General features: G+C 39.6%; 1 protein-coding gene across 1 annotated transcript; it reads left to right on the top strand.

Annotated features, from left to right (window-relative positions):
• Positions 1 to 7,162: 7,162 nt before the first annotated feature.
• Positions 7,163 to 15,419, top strand: rcvrn2 (recoverin 2). Its single transcript, XM_036579944.1, has 3 exons — positions 7,163 to 7,543; positions 14,777 to 14,888; positions 15,334 to 15,419. The coding sequence occupies exons 1-3, from the start codon at positions 7,163 to 7,165 to the stop codon at positions 15,417 to 15,419; spliced, it is 579 nt and encodes a 192-aa protein (XP_036435837.1).
• The last annotated feature ends 6,103 nt before the right edge of the window (positions 15,420 to 21,522 follow it).

The following is a 21,522-nucleotide window of genomic DNA, read 5'->3' as shown; positions in this document are numbered from 1 at the left end:
CCCTGCACAACCAAAAGGGCAGTGGAATATATACAGGAGCGCTCAAGAAGGCAAATCAAGACAGAAATAATAAATGTAAATAAATATGTGTGGATTTCTATGGACGTTTGATTATATGTAGATGAACAGTGGCGCTTCATGATTGGCTATAACTGTGTTATGTGGCTGCTGAAAACTTGGTTGTTCTTATATAATACAGGAGATCAAGTTTAAAAATAGTTTGAAACGACAGCAAATTTAAATGTTGCTAATGAAACCCATTAGAAGATTACGAACAAGCATGAAATCACATGGCACACAGTCCGAGACCTGTTGTAACAAAAGCAAAAGTATCTACTGAACTGTTGACTAAGTTCCCTGCCACCCCAGATAATGTGGAACAGGTACTGATTTTCAGGAAAAATTAAGGTCCAGTTAAGAGCCAGGCAGCTGAGAACCCTCAGGGCCTTCTAGACCGTCTGGCGTAATGATTTCTAGGAGCTAAAAATACAAGTTTGTTTTTTTTCCATAACAGAATCAGCATGATTGTTGTATGTAGCCTCGTTCTGCAGGCCCCCTAGTGGCCGCTCCGCTTGTGGAATGGAAATCGACTCTGATGTCAAAGAAAACAAATGTGTAGTTCAAATCAGGGAAACAGGTGGAAACTGCATTTTCTGCACACTGCAAAACAGGGTTAAACAAGTACCATAGTGCTCTTATATTATTGTTAAGTTTCTGTTGGAAACAAAGGGTTAAAATCTTGAAATGTCCATGTAGGTACGGCCAAGCTGCTCTCCCATTGGTTAGGACTTCAGGAGCTGGACTGAAGGTCTTACACGTTAGATTAACAACCAACCATGCTTTGATTTACAATTAGAGATGAGAAAAGCATCACTCTAGACCATCTGGAGGTACTAGATATGTCACTGACTCATAGTCTAAGCAGGTTTCAGGTGGTCGTTAGGAATGGAAAACAGCAGCAGCAGCTCTATACCAGCTGAAAGAGTCACTATAAAACTGAGACATACAAACTTAAATATATCGCTGTTGCTTCTTTACTTTTAATGTAAGTCAATGGAACCAGATTTTTTCCACGTCATTTTGCGATGTTTCTGTTGGTCCATTCACCACGAAATTTACACACAATGTAAAGGACAACAGGCATTTTCAAATTATGTCAAAAACTGAAACAACAAAAATGGAGAAAAGAGGTTTTCCTCCAACAGCAGGGACATGTTAATGTTTGTTACATGTTTCACATAAAACATGGAATATATTTAATAAGCAACAAAAGTCTGCATTTAATCTAGAATGACCAGCACACCAGCATTAGTTTAGCGCTAACACATTTTCAGGAATCCCCAAGGGGTGCTAGCACAAATGAGCATCATAGAGGTAGGTTCTAATTGTCATGGTTCTCCACTGGACAGAGGGCATGCCATTCACTGCCCACAAGGTTGAAATAGTTCATAGAAGCAAGAGGTGCAGAAATAGCTAAGCTAGTTGGTTTGGTTTAGGTTAGGCTAACTTGTAGTGTGACGATTAGCTGGCTAACGTTGAAAAGCAGCAATAGCCTCTACTCTTCTGGGAAGGCTTTACATTAGATGTTGGAACATTGCTGTGAGGATTTGATGGCATTCAGCCACAAGAGCATTAGTGGGGTCGGGTACTGATGTTGGACGGTCAGTTCTGGATCACTCTAACTCATCCCAAAGGTACTGGATGGAGCTCCATCACTCCAGAGAACACAGTTCCACTGCTCCACAGCCCAGTGCTGGGGGGATTTATTCCCCTCTAGCCCATGCTTGGCATTGGGCATGGTGACCATAGGCTCATTTACGGCTTCTCCAGAGCACTCCATTCTATTGGCCAGTGCTTTTCTATTATAGAGATTATAGGAAAGCACTGGCCAATAGAATGGGACGCACTGGAAAGGCCTTAAAGTACCTTAGAGTAGCTGAATTCACTCATTAGAAGGGCTGGACATGGTCTGAGTGAGTGTTTCCTGAACCAGGATAACCCGGAGAGAAAACATGGGCTGTCCCTCTACAAGAGCTGCTGTTCTCCATTTAGCGCATCCAGATCAGATTAAATTGAGGCAGAGTGAAACGTAATTGAAAGCTGATTCAAACAACACGGATGACCCTGTTTACTCTCCACTGGGCACCAAAGGGGACCCGAATGCAGGGCGTGGTCAAGACGAAAGTTCTCAGAACTGCGCCAAAGATACCCTGGGCTCTTTCAGAAATGGAAAGTGTAAAGTTCGGGGTGAGCAACCAGAAAAATAGCGAGGTTAAACAAGCAATTTACAAACATGTGATACAATGGATGTAATATACATGGAAATTGATGTTTCTCTACAGTGGTGGTGATAGGAACCAGGGGTCGCCATGACTACCACACAAATATAGACATTTTATTTACTATCCAGAACCACCAGTGAACCTACACGAGTCTTCTGAGTTTATATGGAATGTTGATGATGGAAAATAGTGGAAAATCTGAAATAATACATTTTCTTTGGGACTATTTTTCCTCACAACACCCTGCATATTATGTATCCCTCCACCAGGAATAGATTTTAAAGGCCAAAATATTATCAAAACAGGCATCAGGCTGAGTGTTCATAACCATTTCAATATTCATGTAGTAACTTTCTGTGAGGGAGCTTTTAGAGGTGGACGTCTGGTTCCTATCACCACCACTGTGAACAGTTCTGACTCAGTAAGTTTCTCTTGAATGGAGTATTTCACACCAAACCACTCTGAATGACTCTGTTTACATCTTAATTATGCAGAAATGTTGGAGAAATTCACCTTAAAGGCATAATATGGCTGCTAATTACTGTTTTTTAACGCCTTGGCCAATAAATCAATAAGCGATGTCAGTCAACTATAGTTCCACAGTTTGGTTAATTTAAGAGCAGTGAAAGGCAGAGCTGAGGGAAGAGGGACGGCGTGGAGAAAAGCAAGAAGGGAGGGGCGAGAGAAAGAAAAGACTTCCAGGAAATAGGAGCGAGACAGATGGTGGGGCTTAAGGATCCCCCAATTACTTGCCACGTTTTAACACCATCAAACAAAGTGCAGATTAATGAGGCACTAAACCAGTTCAGCCAACACAGAAAGCCGCACCGTCTCTTCTGAGAGCGCAGACTAAATCTGATTGCATATTCTTCAGAGTAAATCTGATCTTCCTAAAAGCTTAATAATCAGAAGCCAAATCAGTCTGTCACAGTCCAAAATCCATACCTGCTCTAGATTACTGCTGTAGATATTTTTTAGTTTACATGTTTTGTGTAAATAACCTTCTTAAATAAAACCTTCTAACCATAACTTTGAATGGAAGTTAAAAGCAATTCAGGACAATTTCTAATGGTCCATTCATCTATATATAGGTTTTCAGAAGGTTTCAGAAGGTTTTCTTCTGACAATAGCGATATATATATATATATATATATATATATATATATCGCTATTGTCAGAAGAAAACCTTGTTTCTCCATTTTTGTTGTTTTTCTGGTTTTGATATAATTTGAAAATGTCTGTTGTTCTTTATATTGTGTGTAAATCTCACGATGAATGGACCAAAAGAAATGGCCCAAAATGACTTGTGAACAAACATATATATATATATATATGTATATATATATATATATATATATATATATATATATATATATATATATATATATATGTTTGTTCACAATTTCTATTCTGCAAAGGTGTAAAAAGTACAAAGGAACAGTACTTATGAGAATGTATGGCTACTGTGTCCAAATCTTACAGTCTCAGTTAAAAAATAGGGAAATATGGAGCCAAAAAGTCAGAAAAATTTAAAAATTCACTCATATAAAAGTAAAATATGGTTTTGGTGATGTGCAATGCGCCGATTAAGGGGCAGTACTGGTCATCTATTTTAAAAAAAAAAAAGGTACTCCAAAGAGTTCTTTGTGTGATGTCACTTTTGGTTCCCTAAGAACCCTTTCAGTGGATGGTTCTTCAGAGAACCGTATTTGACAAAAAGGTGTGTGAGTGTCAGAAGCCTCTTCTAAGGTTTAAAGAAACTTCACATAAGGCTTCTGTCCTGATTTAAGGATTCTTCCTAGAACCTTAACATTAAGTGAAGATTCTTAAAACTTTTGAAAGGTTCTTCTTATTTGACAGAGGTGTGTGAGTGTGAAGAGCCTTTGAAAGGTTTAAAGAACCTTCACATAACAAAGTACAGTGTCTTAATTATAACCAGTTCCACCAGGACAGATTCTTCACACATGCAAGTGTACACATTAAAGGGGAATTCCACCCATGTTTCAAGATTTCTCCATAATCTCAGTGTGTGAGATGTAAACAGAGAGATTCAGAGTGGTTTGGTGTGAAATGGTTCAGATGTCTTTACAGACTTCGTTCTAGATTGTCTTTTGGGACAATCTAGAACGAAGCGTTTCACACCAAACCACTCTGAATTACTGTGTTTACATCTTAACCATTTAATTATATAGAAATTTAGTAAAGTTGATGGAATTGCCCTTTGATCAGATCACCTCAGCTACTCCGTAACCAAAAACAGGTACATGAAGTAGAGGCGGGTCAGTCTGTCTTTTTGGCAGCTGCCCTCTAAGTCTAATTCAGAGGCTGTGCTGTCTTGCCACGAGGCCAGTCTGAGGCTATCAGAGGACATGGTTAGTTGGATCACTCACTGCTGACCGCTTCATCATTTATGTTCTGGTTTGAATCAGCATTTATATTCTTTCTTGCTTTGGTGCAGCTTGATGTACAAGACAGTCACACCACGTCAGACGATGCCCTGCTTTAAAGTTAAAACAACGAATATTTTCTACAGTATTTTAAACGTTTGTAGACACAAAATCTGAGCAGATTCATGTGTTCCTGAGTGGTGCAGTGGACTAAGCTGTCACCCCAACAGGAGGTCGTGAGCTTGAGCCCCAGCGATGCCACAGCCATCCGTAAGTGCATCCCCAAGAGGAAAAATGTCTAGCAGGATTGTGTGAAAGTGTCCTGGCTGGTGGGGAAGCTGAGTATAAAAAAAGTTCATTTTATTTACCATAACTGAGACGCAGAACTGAAAAAATTAACACAATTTTTGACTCAACTAAGAAGTTTGAGTTGGGTGAACTCTGGTGTCCTCAAGTTGAGTCAACTCAACTTTTGAGTTGAACCGACCTCCCATTTTTAACAGTGATGTTAACATACAATATGATTGAGTCATGCATTGAGTCATGCAACTAATTTCCAAGTCAGTATTTACAAAGAGTTAATAACACATCCTTGTCACAAATTCGTCTGTGCTGAACTGTGCCTTCAACATGGCGGTGGTAGTATGAGGGAAGACTGATTGAGGGAGGGGAGAACTCTGAGAACTTTGGGCTGGAGTTCTGGGTGGCTTCTGCCTGTAAGTAGAAGGCTGGACCCCCTCACAGCTGTAGTAGGACTGATGTAGTACTGAGGAACAGGGAGGAGACGGGGTGGCGGTGAGGAGTGAGAACACTTTGTCCTGGGAACGGAAGGTGAGGATGTGAATTTATAGGGTGATAGACTGAAAGAAGGAGGGGTTTCAGGTGTGTTCCTCCCCCAAAACTTCAGTTATAACATAACTACATTTTATATTTTAGATTAACCGCACAAGATTATGCCTAATTTGGTGCACCAAAGGTTCTCACTTGTTCTAATGAGCCGCTTTAACAGAGCAATACACCAAGGCTCATCTCAGTTGAACCAAACCTGCCAGCAAAAGAGGAAACAAGAAACAACGAAGCTGACGCTGTTCTCAGAACCATGGACCGACCAGCCCAGAGTCAAGGCCTCAACATCGCTGAACGTGTTGTCCTTGGATCACGAGATGTAGAAAGTGCAAACCAACTTCTAAGACTGAACTTTAGAGGTGTTGAAGATTTGAGAAACTGAAAGTGAGTCTCCTGAAAAGAATGGAAGCTGAGGTAAAGGTGAAGAGTGACACACTGAACACTCAAACAGCTGAGATTAGGTTTAGTCGTTGAGGCCTTTGTGTAATTTTCTGGATCATTCTCACCACTGACGTGGTGGTGGTGGTGTGTTAGTGTGTGTTGTACTGGTGCGAGTGAATCAGACACAGCAATGCTGCTGGAGTTTTTAAACACTGTGTCCACTCACTGTCCACTCTATTAGACACTCCTACCTTGTCAGTCCACCTTGTAGATGTAAAGTCAGAGACGATAGCTCATCTGCTGCTGCACAGTTTGTGTTGGTCATCCTCTAAACCTTCATCAGTGGTCACAGGACGCTGCCCACAGGACGCTGTTGGCTGGATATTTTTGGTTGGTGAACTACTCTCAGTCCAGCAGTGGCACTGAGGTGTTTAAAAACTCCAGCAGCACTGCTGTGTCTGATCCACTCGGACCAGTGCAACACACACTAACACACCACCACCACGTCAGTGTTACTGCAGTGCTGAGAATGATCCACCACCCAAATAGTACCTGCTCTGTGAGGGTCCATGGGGGTCCTGACCACTGAAGAACAGGGTAAAAGGGGGCTAACAAAGTATGCAGAGAAACAGATGGACTACAGTCTGTAACTGTAGAACTACAAAGTGCACCTATATAGTAAGTGGAGCTGATAAAATGGACAATGAGTGTAGAAACAAGGAGGTGGTCAGAATGTTATGCCTGATTGGTGTATATGGAAATATGGTCACTGAGTTAATATTTCAGTTAGGACAGCAGCATTATGAGCTTTAGATGGGCCACAGAGGGACTGACCTGAACTTTACAGACTTTACAGGCACTGTTGTGGCTGCTTTGTGCTTCTGCCATCCAGATAGGGGTTTAAAATTGTAGATAGGCTACTTATAGCAAGAGAAAGAGAGACAGGCCAGAGATGTAGATTTAAAGCTCAGAGGCTCAGCCGAGCCAAATCTGCCTCTAACAGAATTAACCCTGCCGTCAAAGGTAACAGCCTAAGTCCACCTCCTCCCACCTAGATATCAGCCCCCCTGCACTTCATCAACCTGGGCTGGCCATTCTTTCAGCATTCAGAGTAGGTTCAATTTCACAGTCGTCCAGGCAGGTCGGTGCTGTTCCTCTGTGACTCTGGTACAGCCTCTGGATCAGTGAAAGTGAGAGGCCTTCGGTGTCCTCTCGGAGCAAAATCTCAACTTCCCAAAGCCCCCAGCAACCAGACAGCCGATAACGATGGGGAACGCCAAGAGCGGCGCCATGTCCAAGGAGATCCTGGAGGACCTGAAGCTCAACACCAAGTTCTCGGAGAACGAGCTCTCTCAGTGGTACGAGAACTTCCAGAAGCAGTGCCCGACGGGCCGCATCGCGCCGGAAGAGTTCGAGAAGATCTACGACCGCTTCTTCCCCGACAGCGACGCCAAGACCTACGCCAAGCACGTCTTCCGCTCATTCGACACCAACGACGACGGCACGCTGGACTTCAAAGAGTACATCATCGCCCTGCACATGACGTCCGGCGGGAAGACGCAGACCAAGCTGGAGTGGGCCTTCTCTCTCTTCGACGTCGACAAGAACGGCTACATCACCAAGGCAGAAGTGTCAGAAATTACCAACGTAAGTTATCACAAACGTTCGCGGGTGAGGGGGGCGTTAGTGTGATGGGCTGAATTGACTTGATTTCCACACAAATAAAATAGATTATATCAACTACATCATTGCCCAGTAAGTAAATCGAATAATGTAACTGCCGTGACATCATTTATTCAAATTAGAAATGACATAAGCATTTTGATCTTTACTGTTAAGTTAGTTTCATAGTAGATACTGAGTAATTCATAGTGAATCTGAAATAATTCATGGTTAATACAGAACAATTCACAGTAGTTACTGAATAATAGTAGATATGGAATAATTCATAGTGGATACTGAATAAATCAGTTGTTACTGAATAATTCATAGAGGGTACTAGATAAATCATTGGTGTTACTGAATAATTCATAGTGGATACTAGATAAATCATAGTGCATTGAGAATAATTCATAGTGTAGTAAATACTGAATAATTCATAATGAATACGGTATAATTCACAGTAAAATTGAATAAATCATAGGGGATTCAAAAATAAATCATGGTGGATACAGAAAAATGCATAACAGATACTAAATCATTCAAAGTGGATAAAGAATCATTCATAGCAGATACTAAATACTAAGCATAGGTTACAAAGCGGGTCCATTATTTTTTACTTGTAGCGCATTAAAACAAGCAAATATTGTTACATAATCACAAGTAAAAATGTCAATAATAATAATCATAATAATATAAATAATAGCCATCGGTGGGTTAAAGCCACAGTTTGGGGTACATAAACCCTATGAACCTCATAACTGGAGCACTGACACAGAAGAGCTGATCCATTCAGAATAAAAATCCATTCAGAATAAAAGAGGCAGAATATTCTTTAATAACTTCCACACAACATTCCTGTTCCTGATAAATGAGCTTGTTTTACTCCATTCAGTGCATAATTCCTGTTCAGAGACGCAACGTGTCGTCTTCTCAATGTGGCCAGTGACATAATGTTTAGTCTGGATGGAGTCTGTTTTAAACCTGCCCCGATTCCTCCACAGTACGTATAAAACAAAACAAATCTACATGTAAACATTGATAAGGACATTAAACTCCTGGCTCCTAATCTCCTGCTTTTTCTGTCCCCTATATAAGGCCTAAATTAGACGCAGTGGCTGTTCTTTGAACGATGTGGGCCGTAAAGGCTTTAACTCAGCAATTAGTCCAGCACTTCAGCCGATTGCTAATAGAATCGGCCAAACCAAGAATAATCCATCGGATTACTGGTTTAGTGCTCGGGCAGTAAACCCACCTACACAAGTCCTACAACACAGACCGTCCACGTGGACAAATGGACCAGGATTAGAAATGGTTGGGGGGTTTTTTGTTTGTTTGTTTGTTTGTTTTTTACAGAAATATTTTGGATTAATGGGTTTTACACAGTAAAAGTGTGACTAGGCTAAAGTAAATAATACTCAACTAACACCTGAGGTTAATTAAATCTGATTTCTATTTAAAAGTGTTCAAGTAACTTCCTGTCTAACATCAACCGGTGCGACCGTCCAGCCCCGTATGCAGATTAACCCCTTAACATCCCAGGCTCATTACATACAAAGCTTTATTATTCAGTAACTACAAGGACTTCAATGCAAACTGGCTGAGCTATTCTTAGGTTATAGAAGTGTGTAATAAAACTTTGGGGCTGGCTGATTAAGTGAACTATTAAAAGAGTAATATAGTCACAAAAAACTCTAAATAAAAGTGGTTTGGCATGTTTTTAAATAGGGCTGCTGTACAAACTCATTGAAAAACTTTTCAGATTTTCCTCAAACTTTGTTCGGCACAACCAACAACAAAGGACTTTTATTTTGGCATGCTTTGAAGAAAGAAGCCAGGAGGTGTGACCCCAGGAAAACCGTGAAAATGTGTCATTATTATGCTTATTTACTCTGAAATAAAATGCGTATAGACTTGAGGTTAATGAGAAACATTTATACAGGGGTCCAAGTACAAAGGCTAGTTTCTACACCTTTTCAGTAGGAGTACATAAAGAAATGGTAAAGATAAAGTGGTAAATTGTGGTTGTTCCATCCAGTTTGGATGGTAAAATTCATGACCCTGTTTTAAAATGAACTCATACCATCATAAAAGCTATGACACAAATATCAATACATGGAGTAGGTTCTTGTATATCGCTGTTGTCAGAAGAAAACCTCATATCTCCAAAATAGTAACTTTACAGGAGAAGGAAAAAACCTACCTTACTTTTAATGTAAGTTTTTATATATGGAACCAGACGTTTTTCCAAGTCATTTTGGGTCATTTCTTTTAGTCCATTCATCATGAAATTTACACACAATGTAAAGGGTAACAGGTATTTTCAAATGATGTCAAAAACTGAAAAATGTCAAAATGAAGATACGAGGTTTTCTTTCGACAGAAATGCACATTATATCCTTCTTAAATGACACAGAATGTCATCATATTTTTGCATTTCTGTTAGCAAAATGCTAATTTCAGTTACTATATTTAATTGGAAAAGTGCCTTGTGACATCTCCTACACATTTGTGGGGGTGAATTATTTTTTATACCAAAAAAAAAAACACGAACTATTAATTAAACCAATGAAAATAGATCCATTCATAATGTTGACTTCAGTTTCTTTTTAAGAAAGCTTCATTGTTTAATGCTACCAATTAAACCCAACCTGGCCACTAGAGTGTGCTATAACAAGAAAAATAACATCGTCTTCAGACGCCAACGCATGTTAAACAATACTAATGGGAAGTTATTCCTATCCGTAGGTCCGGAGTGCACATCCGCCTGATTGGAGATGTGATGACGGGAAAGTAAATCGGGGGGATGTAGAACCCACAAGACAGTCTAATCTGGCTTAGATTACGATTTAACCTCAGACTGAAAGATCACATGTGCCAGGGATGAAGGGAGATATAGAAAGTGAACAGGACACTGCTGTCCAAACAGCTGAACACACATTAAATGACTTCCAACACCCCAAACAAATAAATAGTCGCGCCACAACACCATAGTTTTGCACTGATTAGCAACCTGCCAGCATACAAGACTGTCGCTGATACTCTCTCACATTTGGTGCACGGCTAATGTCACCACACAGCATCACTGCAGGCTATTCTGAATGTAGAAAGCACAGCAGTGATGGAAGTTAAAAGAGCATTTAGTGAGCGATGCAATGAGGCACTGCTGGTTTGTTGCCAGAAGCTCTGGCACCAGTTCTAATCTGAGGCTTAAATGGCTGCCTTCTTGGCTAAAAGCCCTGCGCCCAGAGTTTTAAAGAGGGAACACTGATCTAGGACCACATCTTTCACTCTGAGAAAGTTGAAAATGGACCAATCAAGTTATTCATTCAGCCGAATGAGAAACAGTTTATGTCACAATACCTACATTTAGAGTCGGTTATTCATTCAACCTAATGAGAAACTGTAGAACAGACTCAGTTTATATCACAAGACCTACATTTAGAGTCAGTTATTCATTCAGCCTAATGAGAAACTGTAGAACAGACTCGGTTTATATCACAATACCTACATTTAGAGTCGGTTATTCATTCAGCCTAATGAGAAACTGTAGAACAGACTCAGTTTATATCACAATACCTACATTTAGAGTCGGTTATTCATTCACCTAATGAGAAACTGTAGAACAGACTCGGTTTATATCACAATACCTACATTTAGAGTCAGTTATTCATTCAGCCTAATGAGAAACTGTAGAACAGACTCAGTTTATATCACAATACCTACATTTAGAGTCGGTTATTCATTCAGCCTAATGAGAAACTGTAGAACAGACTCGGTTTATATCACAATACCTACATTTAGAGTCGGTTATTCATTCAACCTAATGAGAAACTGTAGAACAGACTCGGTTTATATCACAATACCTACATTTAGAGTCGGTTATTCATTCAGCCTAATGAGAAACTGTAGAACAGACTCAGTTTATATCACAATACCTACATTTAGAGTCGATTATTCATTCAGCCTAATGAGAAACTGTAGAACAGACTCGGTTTATATCACAATACCTACATTTAGAGTCAGTTATTCATTCAGCCTAATGAGAAACTGTAGAACAGACTCAGTTTATATCACAATACCTACATTTAGAGTCGGTTATTCATTCAGCCTAATGAGAAACTGTAGAACAGACTCAGTTTATATCACAATACCTGAATTTAGAGTCAGTTATTCATTCAGCCTAATGAGAAACTGTAGAACAGACTCAGTTTATATCACAATACCTACATTCAGAGTCGGTTATTCATTCAGCCTAATGAGAAACTGTAGAACAGACTCAGTTTATATCACAATACCTTCAGTGGCTTCACCTGTTTCAGCTTTGCTAGCTAGTTAGCTATGTTAATGCCGTTGCTGACACTGCTAGCTACAGTAAGGCTGAAGTTACTCTAAGGGATTTGCTAACATTGCTGGTTAGCTAAGTTAATGTCATAGCTTACAACTACTGTAGCATAGCTAAGGGATGTAGCAGCAACATTTTCCCCATCTTACTTGTCATATATACCAACATTATGGCAAAAACAGAAAGTACAACAAACATGTCCCTGCTAGAAAAACAGCATAGACCAGCAAAACCAGCACATCACTGGTGTCGGAAAAAAACCTTGTATCTCCAAAATGGTAACTTTACAGGAGAAGGAAAAACCTACTTTACTTTTAATGTAAGTCAATGGAACCAGACTTTTTCCCAAGTCATTTTGGGTTGTTTGTTTTGGTCCATTCATCATGAAATTTACACACAATGTAAAGGACAACAGGTATTTTCAAACTATGCCAAAAACTGAAAAATGTCAAAAATGGAGATACGAGGTTTTCTTTCGACAGAAATGCACATTATATCCTTCTTAAATGACACAGAATGTCAACAAGACCTCATATTTTTGCATTTCTGTTCGCAAAATGCTCATTTCAGTTACTATATTTAATTGGAAAAGTGCCTTGTGGCATCTCCTACGCATTTAATTGCATTTGTGGGGGTGAATTATTTTTTATACCAAAACTATGAATTAAACCAATGAAAACAGATCCATTCATAATGTTGACTTCAGTTTCTTTTTAAGAAAGCTTCATTATTTAAATGAAAAACGGAGATACAAGGTTTTCTTCCGACAACAGCGATATGTTGTGCTGTGGATGCTGCTATGCTGGTCAACACTCCCAGTCTATCTCAGCAATAGGACCTTTAACACGTGTGCAAAATTAATATCATTTGAAATAAATAACATAGTCTAAATTTATATATTTGGACACATTGCATTGTGTCCACCACCTTTAAGAGCTGCTGTTTTTTTGACCAATTTCCCAAACAGCCTCGGGAGGTATGACTTCAGTAGGCCTGCTTAAGTGAAGCCCAAGCGCTCCTTCATGGTTTTGATCATCTTAAAGACTAAGACCAGTGTTTGATATCACCTCTATTTATGGTACTGAAACTGCTCACATCAAACACTTTGGTTTTGTCCATGCTAACCCACAGCCTATCCCACTGTGGGCAGCTTAAAAGCCGTGTAAATGAGCATTCAGTATTAGATGTGAATGGAGGTCAGTGGGATATGGAGCTTATTTCCAGTGCAGTGATTAACCCCGCAGAAATCTCAGAATTAGGTGCAGATGGAGGCGCGTTTGGCTTTGCTAAAGAAGCTCAGCGCTAACATGGCTGGACAGAGGGAAAAGGCTTAGGCAGCGTGCTCTGAGAGGAAACGCTGGTATTTCACGGTCAGCTCAGAGTGTTATAAGGAACATGTAGGGAATGCTGTGGAATCTGCCTATTAAACACAAGCGGAAAGAAAAAATACTCATCTGTGCAGAATGAAAATGGACTAAATGTACTTGATTCCAATGTCGACGTGAATAAAATATATTAAATCAGCATAATTACTGATAAAAGTAGCTAAACAGAAACACAAAACTGTGCTGAAGTGTACTATTCATGTGGAAGTGACCCATTAGAATCAAGTAAATTCAGTATATTACTTTTTCAGAGGAGGACGTATGTAGTTGGCATAGATTAGTCTGTATTAAATAGCCTGCTGGAAAAAAAACAGCATTCGATGCTGGTCTAAAGCTGGTTTATGCTGGTCTAGTGCTGGTCTGGTGCATATGGATATGCTGGTATTGCTGGTGTTCAGCAAATCAGCTACCATACCAGCATCCAAACACAACATATCACTGCTGTCAGAGCCGTATCTCCACTTTTGTCATTTTTCATTTTTACATAATTTAAAAATTGGTGCTATCCTTCACACTGCATACAAATTGCATGATATATGGACCAATGTAAACGGTCCAAAATTACTTGGAAATAAACATTCTTACATTAACCACCATTATAAGTAAGTAATGTTTTTTTCTTTCTCCTGTAAAGTTATCGTTTTAGAGAGACGAGGTTCTGTTCCAGCAGCGACTATATGCTACTTTTACTAGTGCGGTGGCCTTAAAGGGTGAATATCGTGTATCTGTGTACTCAATTTACTCATATTACAGGAATCGTTTCATATGAGGATCCTGTTAAAAACACAAGAACAATCACTGAGTAACATAAACACTGAATTTGACCAATAAGATTAAGAATCAGTCGCTTAGCTTTACTTACTATTGGTTTATATGCTAATACAGACGTTTAGCGCGCTAATACAGACACCAGTAATACACAGTTTGTTTTTTATGAATGTTGTTGGGTTACTTATATCATTTTAAGCCACTTTAAAGTGAAATGTATCAGGATTTCAATGTGCTTTGGACTGGACTGAATGTGAGAGGAGTTTAGTAATAATCTTCAGTTTTCATCTCCTCTATGCTAATTCTAAACACTACATGAAGTTTGAAAACTGAGCAAGATAAAAACCACCAGGGGGAGACAAACTCAGCCTTTTATACACTTCATTTCAATCCAGAACTGTGTCCTATACCAGTGTTTCTCAGTCCTGGTCCTGAGGGCCCACTGCCCTGCACTTGCTCCCAACACACCAGATCCAACGAATCAGCCCATTAAGAAGCCCTTACTCAGTGTAAGTGGGTGTTTGAAGCAAGGAAAGCTTTGAGAAACACTGTCCTAATCTACATAATACTGTACTACACTAGTGAATACACTATGAGTGGTGCTGAACTGTTTAGACGTTCTGTTTAGTTTATGTGGTTTTGGACGTGTAACGTTGCCATTTTGGACGAATGTTCTGTCTGATGTTTTGTCTGTCGTTTCTTCCCGCTTGTCTCCTCACTCAGGCCATCTTTAGGATGATTCCCAAGGATGAGCTGGACAGGCTTCCAGAAGACGAGAACACTCCAGAGAAAAGAGCGAGCAAACTGTGGTCTTACTTCAACAAGCAGGAGAACGGTGAGGATTCACAGCTGCAAATATACTAAATGATAAATAAGTAAATATATATATATATTTATTTTTTTTTATTTATATATTTTTTTATTGAAACTTCATTCTTGATATCAATTTTAATAGAACTTAATCCTTGAAATTAATTGTACTAAAACTTCATTCTGGATATTCATTTTGTAAAAATTTCATTCTTGATATTAATTTCATTAGAACTTCATCCTGGAAATGAAATTTTGTAGAATTTCATTTTTGATATACATTTTATTAAACCTTCACTCTGGATACTAAATTTATTATCACTTCACTGTTGACATTAATTTTATTATTATATTTTATATTATTTTTATTGTATAATTTTATATTTTATTTATATATGTATATATATATATATATATATATACATATATATATATATATATCAACATTTAATTCTCTCTCTTTCTCTCAGAGCGGTTGCATGAGGGCGAGTTCATTCAGGGTGTGATGGACAACGATAACGCTCTCCGCCTAATTCAGTACGTGCCCACCAAATAGAAAGAAGCCGGACCACCCTCTGCCTCCCCCGCTCCTCCTCACTCTCCTCATCTCTCACTCGCTCTGTGGTTTATTGCATTGTAGCATTGACCTCCGGTCATTTTGTAAATACTGTTCTAAACCATCACCTTCATATTGTGCATTCAATTATGCAACAGCCCAATCGCACTACAGTATCACGACAGATGAAACGTCTGAACGAAATGTACGCAACTCAGCAGGATATATTTTTTTATTTTACGTTGTTCACAAATTATCCCAGTGACCAAAACTCAACCGTTACTGTAGATCAACCACGACTGCAGTCCATATTTTTGTGGTTTCTGTAAAACGTACAGTAGAGTGTATTGCACTAGCTTCGTTTATCACGTTTATAGTGACATATATGCTTGACATGGTGGTAAAGTGAGCCGTCCTGAGCAGCAGTGCTTCTGGGGGTCACATAGAAGCCTTTAGACTTCTGTTTTGTAATTATCTTGTCGCTTCTGGTGGGGAAAAAAAGACACATAAGCTGTGGAATAAAATTTTCAGAGAAACTGTGTGAGACTGTCTGTGTCCCAGTATTGTTCTCATCAGGTAAGATTCACTACCGTCCAAATGTTTGGGCATCCAATCTTTTTTAAGTTAACACATCGTCTACAGAGAACACATTTTAATACACAATTACTGTTTATTACCTGTGCAAAAGTTTGAAATATTTGATATTTTATATTTTCTCTTTTTTTCAATACATCAAACTCAATAAATAAATAAGTGTACATTAAAATTTGCAAGTGTCATATTTAAGTGTGTTCCCTTTATAGGGTGTGATAACCTATTTTAACTTAAGAAACTTTTGCACAGACCATACTTTTTAGTTATTCATTTTTTAAATTTAGAATACTGAGTTTAACCGACTGAACTGAGCTGAAAGTTTATAAAACTGAAAGGGTATAAATACAACTCTAAGAAAAATGTTTCACTTTTAATTACCTACTTTTGTGTTAATGCAGTCTGACAACAGGTTCATTTATTGGAGGATGACCTTTTTATATCAGAAGGCAAAAATGTTCATCTTTAAAATGTTCAATGTTTTAAAAATTATACATTTGTAATCATTTCCTGTTTTTTTCATATAATCAAGTTATCTGCCCTGAGACTTTGTCAACATTTTTGAAAGTCCAGGCATTGTTGATATTCGTTGTATTAGAACTTTAATTAGAACTTCATTCTGAATATTAATTTTATTAGAGCTTCATTCCAGATATTAATTTTAGTAAAACTTCATTTTGGATATTAGCTTTATTTAAAAATTCATTCCAGATATTAATTTTATTGCTCCATTCTGGATGTTAACTTTATTACAAATTCATTCTGAATCTTAATTTTATTAGAACTTCATTCCAAATATTAACTTCATTGCAAATTCATTCTGGATATTAATTTTATTAGAAATTGACACTGCTTAGCAATACCCTAGCAACCTGGGAAGCCCATAGTAACCAACAGAGATAGCATAGCAACCACCTAGCAACACCTGGAACATCATAACAACTGCCTAGACACCTGGCAACACCTTAGAAACTACCTGGGATATCAGATATTCATTTTATTATAACTTCATTCTGGATATTAATTTTATTAGAAAATTATTCTGGATATTAATTTTATTATAACTTCATTCCAGATATAAATTTTACCAGAACTACATTAATAATTTAATGACCGATTCCAAAGCTTTGAGCTTCAGTGTAGACGGTGGTGGTGGGTCTGACTTTGCCTTGCATTTTTATAGGGAGAGGAAAAGAGATTTTCCATGGGGTGATATTTACTTATAATCCTGGATTAGCCGTGTGTGGGGAGGGCATAAGGTTGGACTTGGCAGCGGTGAATAAGAACACTCATCCACTGTGTGTGCGGGTGAATGTGACAGTGCATGTGCGTAAGTGTTTGTGCTTATTGTGTAAGCAGGTTTTTTTGTTGGAGGAATATCAGGATATCTGTTCTCGAAAAAGAATTTCATAATACTATTTACTGTTCACTCCCGCTCCCTCCCTCACCATCCCACACAGGATTACTGTCATAATCTCCTGTCCAGCACGGGAAAGCAGACTTCACCAAATCTCCCATCCCTCTGTCTGCACTCTGCCTTTCTTTAGGCCTGTCTTCTCGCTCTCTCTCTCTCTCTTTCTCTCTCTGTGTCTCTCACTCATGCAGTCATGCAGGTTTGTTTCTCTAACTGGTTCCACAGTTTTCAAGATATCAACACCAAACCAACTCTAGAATGTTCATATACAACTTTTTGATTATTATAATATTATATTTTTATAATATTATAAACGCTTATTTAACCCTTATACAAGTACACTAACAAAACCCAGCAACCATCATGGATATCTTAGACACCGCTCTGCTGTAGGAACACCACTGCAAACACCTAGCAACTCCAAAGCAGCCACCAGAGACACCATATCAACCATCTAGCAACTCCCTTGCAACCACCTGGAACATCACTGCAACTCTGCCTAGCAACCACCAGGGATACCAAAGCAACCACCTTGCAACATATTAGCAACCACCTACAATACAATAGCAACCACCTAGCAACACCATACCAACCATCTAGCAACACCCTAGCAACATCTAGCAACAACATAGCAACACATATTAACAACTCTGCCTAGGAGCTACCAGGGATACCAAAGCATCCACCTTGCAACACCTTAGCAACCACCTAGCAACACCCTAGCAACCACCTAGCAAACACCAGACATTCCATATCCACCATCTAGCAACCACCTGGAACATCATAACAATCTTTGCCTAGGATACCAGGGATACCAAAGCAGCTAGCTTGCAACACCTTAGCAACCACCTGGGATGCCTTAGCAACCACTAAGCAACACCCAAACAATAACCTAGCAACCCCATAGCAAGAACCACTTAGCAACTCCCTGGAACATCACAGCAACTGTCTAGCAGCCATCAGGGTTACCAAAGCCACCACCTTGCAACACCTAGCAACCTCCTGGGATAACATGGTAACCACCCTGTAACAACTAAGCAACCACCTGTGATACCTTAGCAACCACCTAGAATACCATTCTAAGCCCATAACAAACCCATGCAAGCAAAGCTGTGCAATTACTGTGTTTTCTTTGGGAAATTCACTTTTCTCATCATTCGTTTCTTAATTTTCCCGTCACTCATTTCACTCCATCTCGCTGGAAGAAGGGCACATTTGTGGGGAAGGACAAGAGGGGATAGACTTTACTGGACACAGCAGATGAAACACCATCCCAGTTAGTCCGTGGATGCATTTCAAGTAGAGTTCAGATAAAATCCGAGAGTGACGTCATTTATCCGTTATAGTGGACACGTGAAAATTGTTCATGTACATTTATTAATTGCCAATGAATGCAAAGAATTAATAGCTACGAGTTGCTGATGTCATATTTTTTTGACAAGGACCATCAGAACACACTGTTAGCCCCTCGCAGTCCCAAAGTCATGTCCGGTAAGTTCGTCCCATTTCACAAATATGCAAAAGCACAGTTCAGTCCCCGACGATGCCACAGCCATTCATGGCTAAGAGTCCAAGACAGCGTTAGACCTCATTTAAACACACCGCTGCGTGGTAGGTTAACAGGTCAGAGTGTTCAAACAGGCTGCATGAGCAGCGTAGCAGTGCGTCCAAACGCATCCCGAAGTGGTGCGGAATCTACAGAATATGGTTAATGTTCAGTGCTAATAGAAGGCCAACATGAAGGTCTACCAGGCTTGAAACAACTTGAGCAAAGTAAGTGATTTGACTCCACTTGGAAAAAAGCACGTCTGTAGACAGCAGGCACACTTCTGCTCCCGCCACACAAAGGTGGGCCTAAATATCTTGCCCTGTGCCATGTGTATCAGTGCGATATCAGGTGTCCATCCAGTGTCCAACGTGAGACACAATAACAGCAGTTCCATGAAAAAACCCTAAAAACAGTCCTGAATGCATCACGTCCTTATGCAATAAGTATAATCCACTCAGCTCTCACATCAAATTTCATTCCAAAGAGCTCCCAGACATCAAATCCATTTATCAAATGGATCGCAGAAGATCCCAACACCAGCGTCTGACGCCTCTCTCTCGTTACACTGAAGCTTAATCTACATTCACATTGCCGATGTTAAAGCTTGATCAACAGTTCAGGCGATTTCTAGTTTAATACGGGTTTCCACGGTAATCTTTAAACCAATATCTTAGCAAAAAATCAATTGTACACAATTTTCCCTTCACACTAAACATATTCAGTCAGCTCTGTCTGATGTTTGCTTCTTTGGTTTTGCACTAGAGGCGCTAATGTAGCTAACAAGTAAGGAAAGCTTACAGGCTCCAATTAGCATGGTGCTAACCGCATCCCTAGACATACTATATAGGTGCACTTTGTAGTTCTACAGTTACAGACTGTAGTCCATCTGTTTCTCTGATACTTTGTTAGCCCCCTTTTACCCTGTTCTTCAGTGGTCAGGACCCCTATGGACCCTCACAGAGCAGGTACTATTTGGGTGGTGGATCATTCTTAGCACTGCAGTGACACTGACGTGGTGGTGGTGTGTTAGTGTGTGTTGCGCTGGTCTGAGTGGATCAGACACAGCAGTGCTGCTGGAGTTCTTAAACACCTCAGTGTCGCTGCTGGACTGAGAATAGTCCACCAACCAAAAACATCCAGCCAACAGCGTCCTGTGGGCAGCGTCCTGTGACCACTGATGAAGGACTAGAGGACGACCAACACAAACTGTGCAGCAGCAGATGAGCTATCGTCTCTGACTTTACATCTACAAGGTGGGCCGACAAGGTAGGAGTGTCTAATAGAGTGGACAGTGAGTGGACACAGTGTTTACAAACTCCAGCAGCACTGCTTTGTCTGATCCACTCGTACCAGCGCAACACGCACTAACACATTATCACCACGTCAGTGTTACTGCAGTAAGTGGAGCTGATAAAATGGACAATGAGCGTAGAAACAAGGAGGTGGTCATAACGTTACGCCTGACCAGTGTAGCTTCCACTTCTAGCTATGCTAACATGCTTTGGTTCATGTTTAAAGGTCACAGTTTGTCATTTAAATGCATAAGCAAGTCTATTAGAGTTTACTTAACAACGCAACACCAAAGACGTTCATGCAAGACCAAGTACGGTCTGGAATCTTGAAAAGTTTCTAGTGGTTCCTGGTGGTGTCCAGTAGTCACAAATGGTATTTTGTGTTTTCCTGGTTTACCAGTTGTAACAGATGTTCTGGGACTGATTCTAGATGCATTAAATGGTTTCCTAATGGGATCTAAAGGTGTTCTATAGGAAACTAAGCAACCCAGATAGCGAGCATATATCGGTCCGCTGGCTTGATAAGGTCGGCACCCCACTGACTGTTTGCCACTGCTGGTCCCCCCTCGGACCGCCCAGGTTACTGTCCTGCATACAAGCTCTAACTAGTTAGTCTCCTCAAATAGATTTTAAATGCACAGAGACTTTTATTTTAGAAAATAAACAAAATAAAAGACAAATATTACAAATAACTGAGAGAAAAAGAAAATCATGACTAGGCCTGATATAAAATGATTTTATAGTAAATGTTGTTTCTGGATTAAAATTATTTACTAAACTAATTTACAAAGTGTAACTAAAGAAGGAAGGAAGGAGAAATCAGCAAATTGAACTGTGAGTGGAAAATGAGTGATGATAAGTGGAATTTTGAATTACTCTGCTTAACCACCGGGGGGCCGCCCAGAAAACGCTGAGCAAAACACCAGTGGACCGCCAGCTTTGCCATCAGTGGGCCCGACAGTGGTCCACTATCCTCTTGCTATCAGGGAAGTTCAAACAGCTGGTTAGTATGCAGTTCACAAAGCCCGCAAGCTAGCTGGATCAATAACTGTTGCAGTTGAAACTGAGGATTAAAGGAATAACTTACAACTTTAACGTCAGTTGTGCTAGCTAGCTGTCCAAACTACATGCTAGTCCATTGTTTAAAGTTGCCTCTTTCCTTTAAAGGCTAAATTTGCTGTGTAGTGCTTCAGTGATCAAAAGAAGTACTAGTTAAACGGTTGCATGCTACATACATTTTCTGTTTTACGGCTTCCC

Source organism: Colossoma macropomum, unplaced genomic scaffold, assembly GCF_904425465.1.
Source record: "Colossoma macropomum unplaced genomic scaffold, Colossoma_macropomum, whole genome shotgun sequence".
Classification (NCBI taxonomy): Eukaryota; Metazoa; Chordata; class Actinopteri; order Characiformes; family Serrasalmidae; genus Colossoma; species Colossoma macropomum.
This window is presented reverse-complemented; position numbering and strand designations above follow the sequence as displayed.

Coding starts and splice junctions, on each gene's coding strand:
- rcvrn2 (XM_036579944.1), top strand. CDS start 7,163: ATGGGGAACGCCAAGAGCGGCGCCATGTCCAAGGAGATCCTGGAGGAC. Junction 7,544..14,776: donor AAGTGTCAGAAATTACCAAC/GTAAGTTATCAC, acceptor CTCCTCACTCAG/GCCATCTTTAGGATGATTCC. Junction 14,889..15,333: donor CTTCAACAAGCAGGAGAACG/GTGAGGATTCAC, acceptor TCTTTCTCTCAG/AGCGGTTGCATGAGGGCGAG.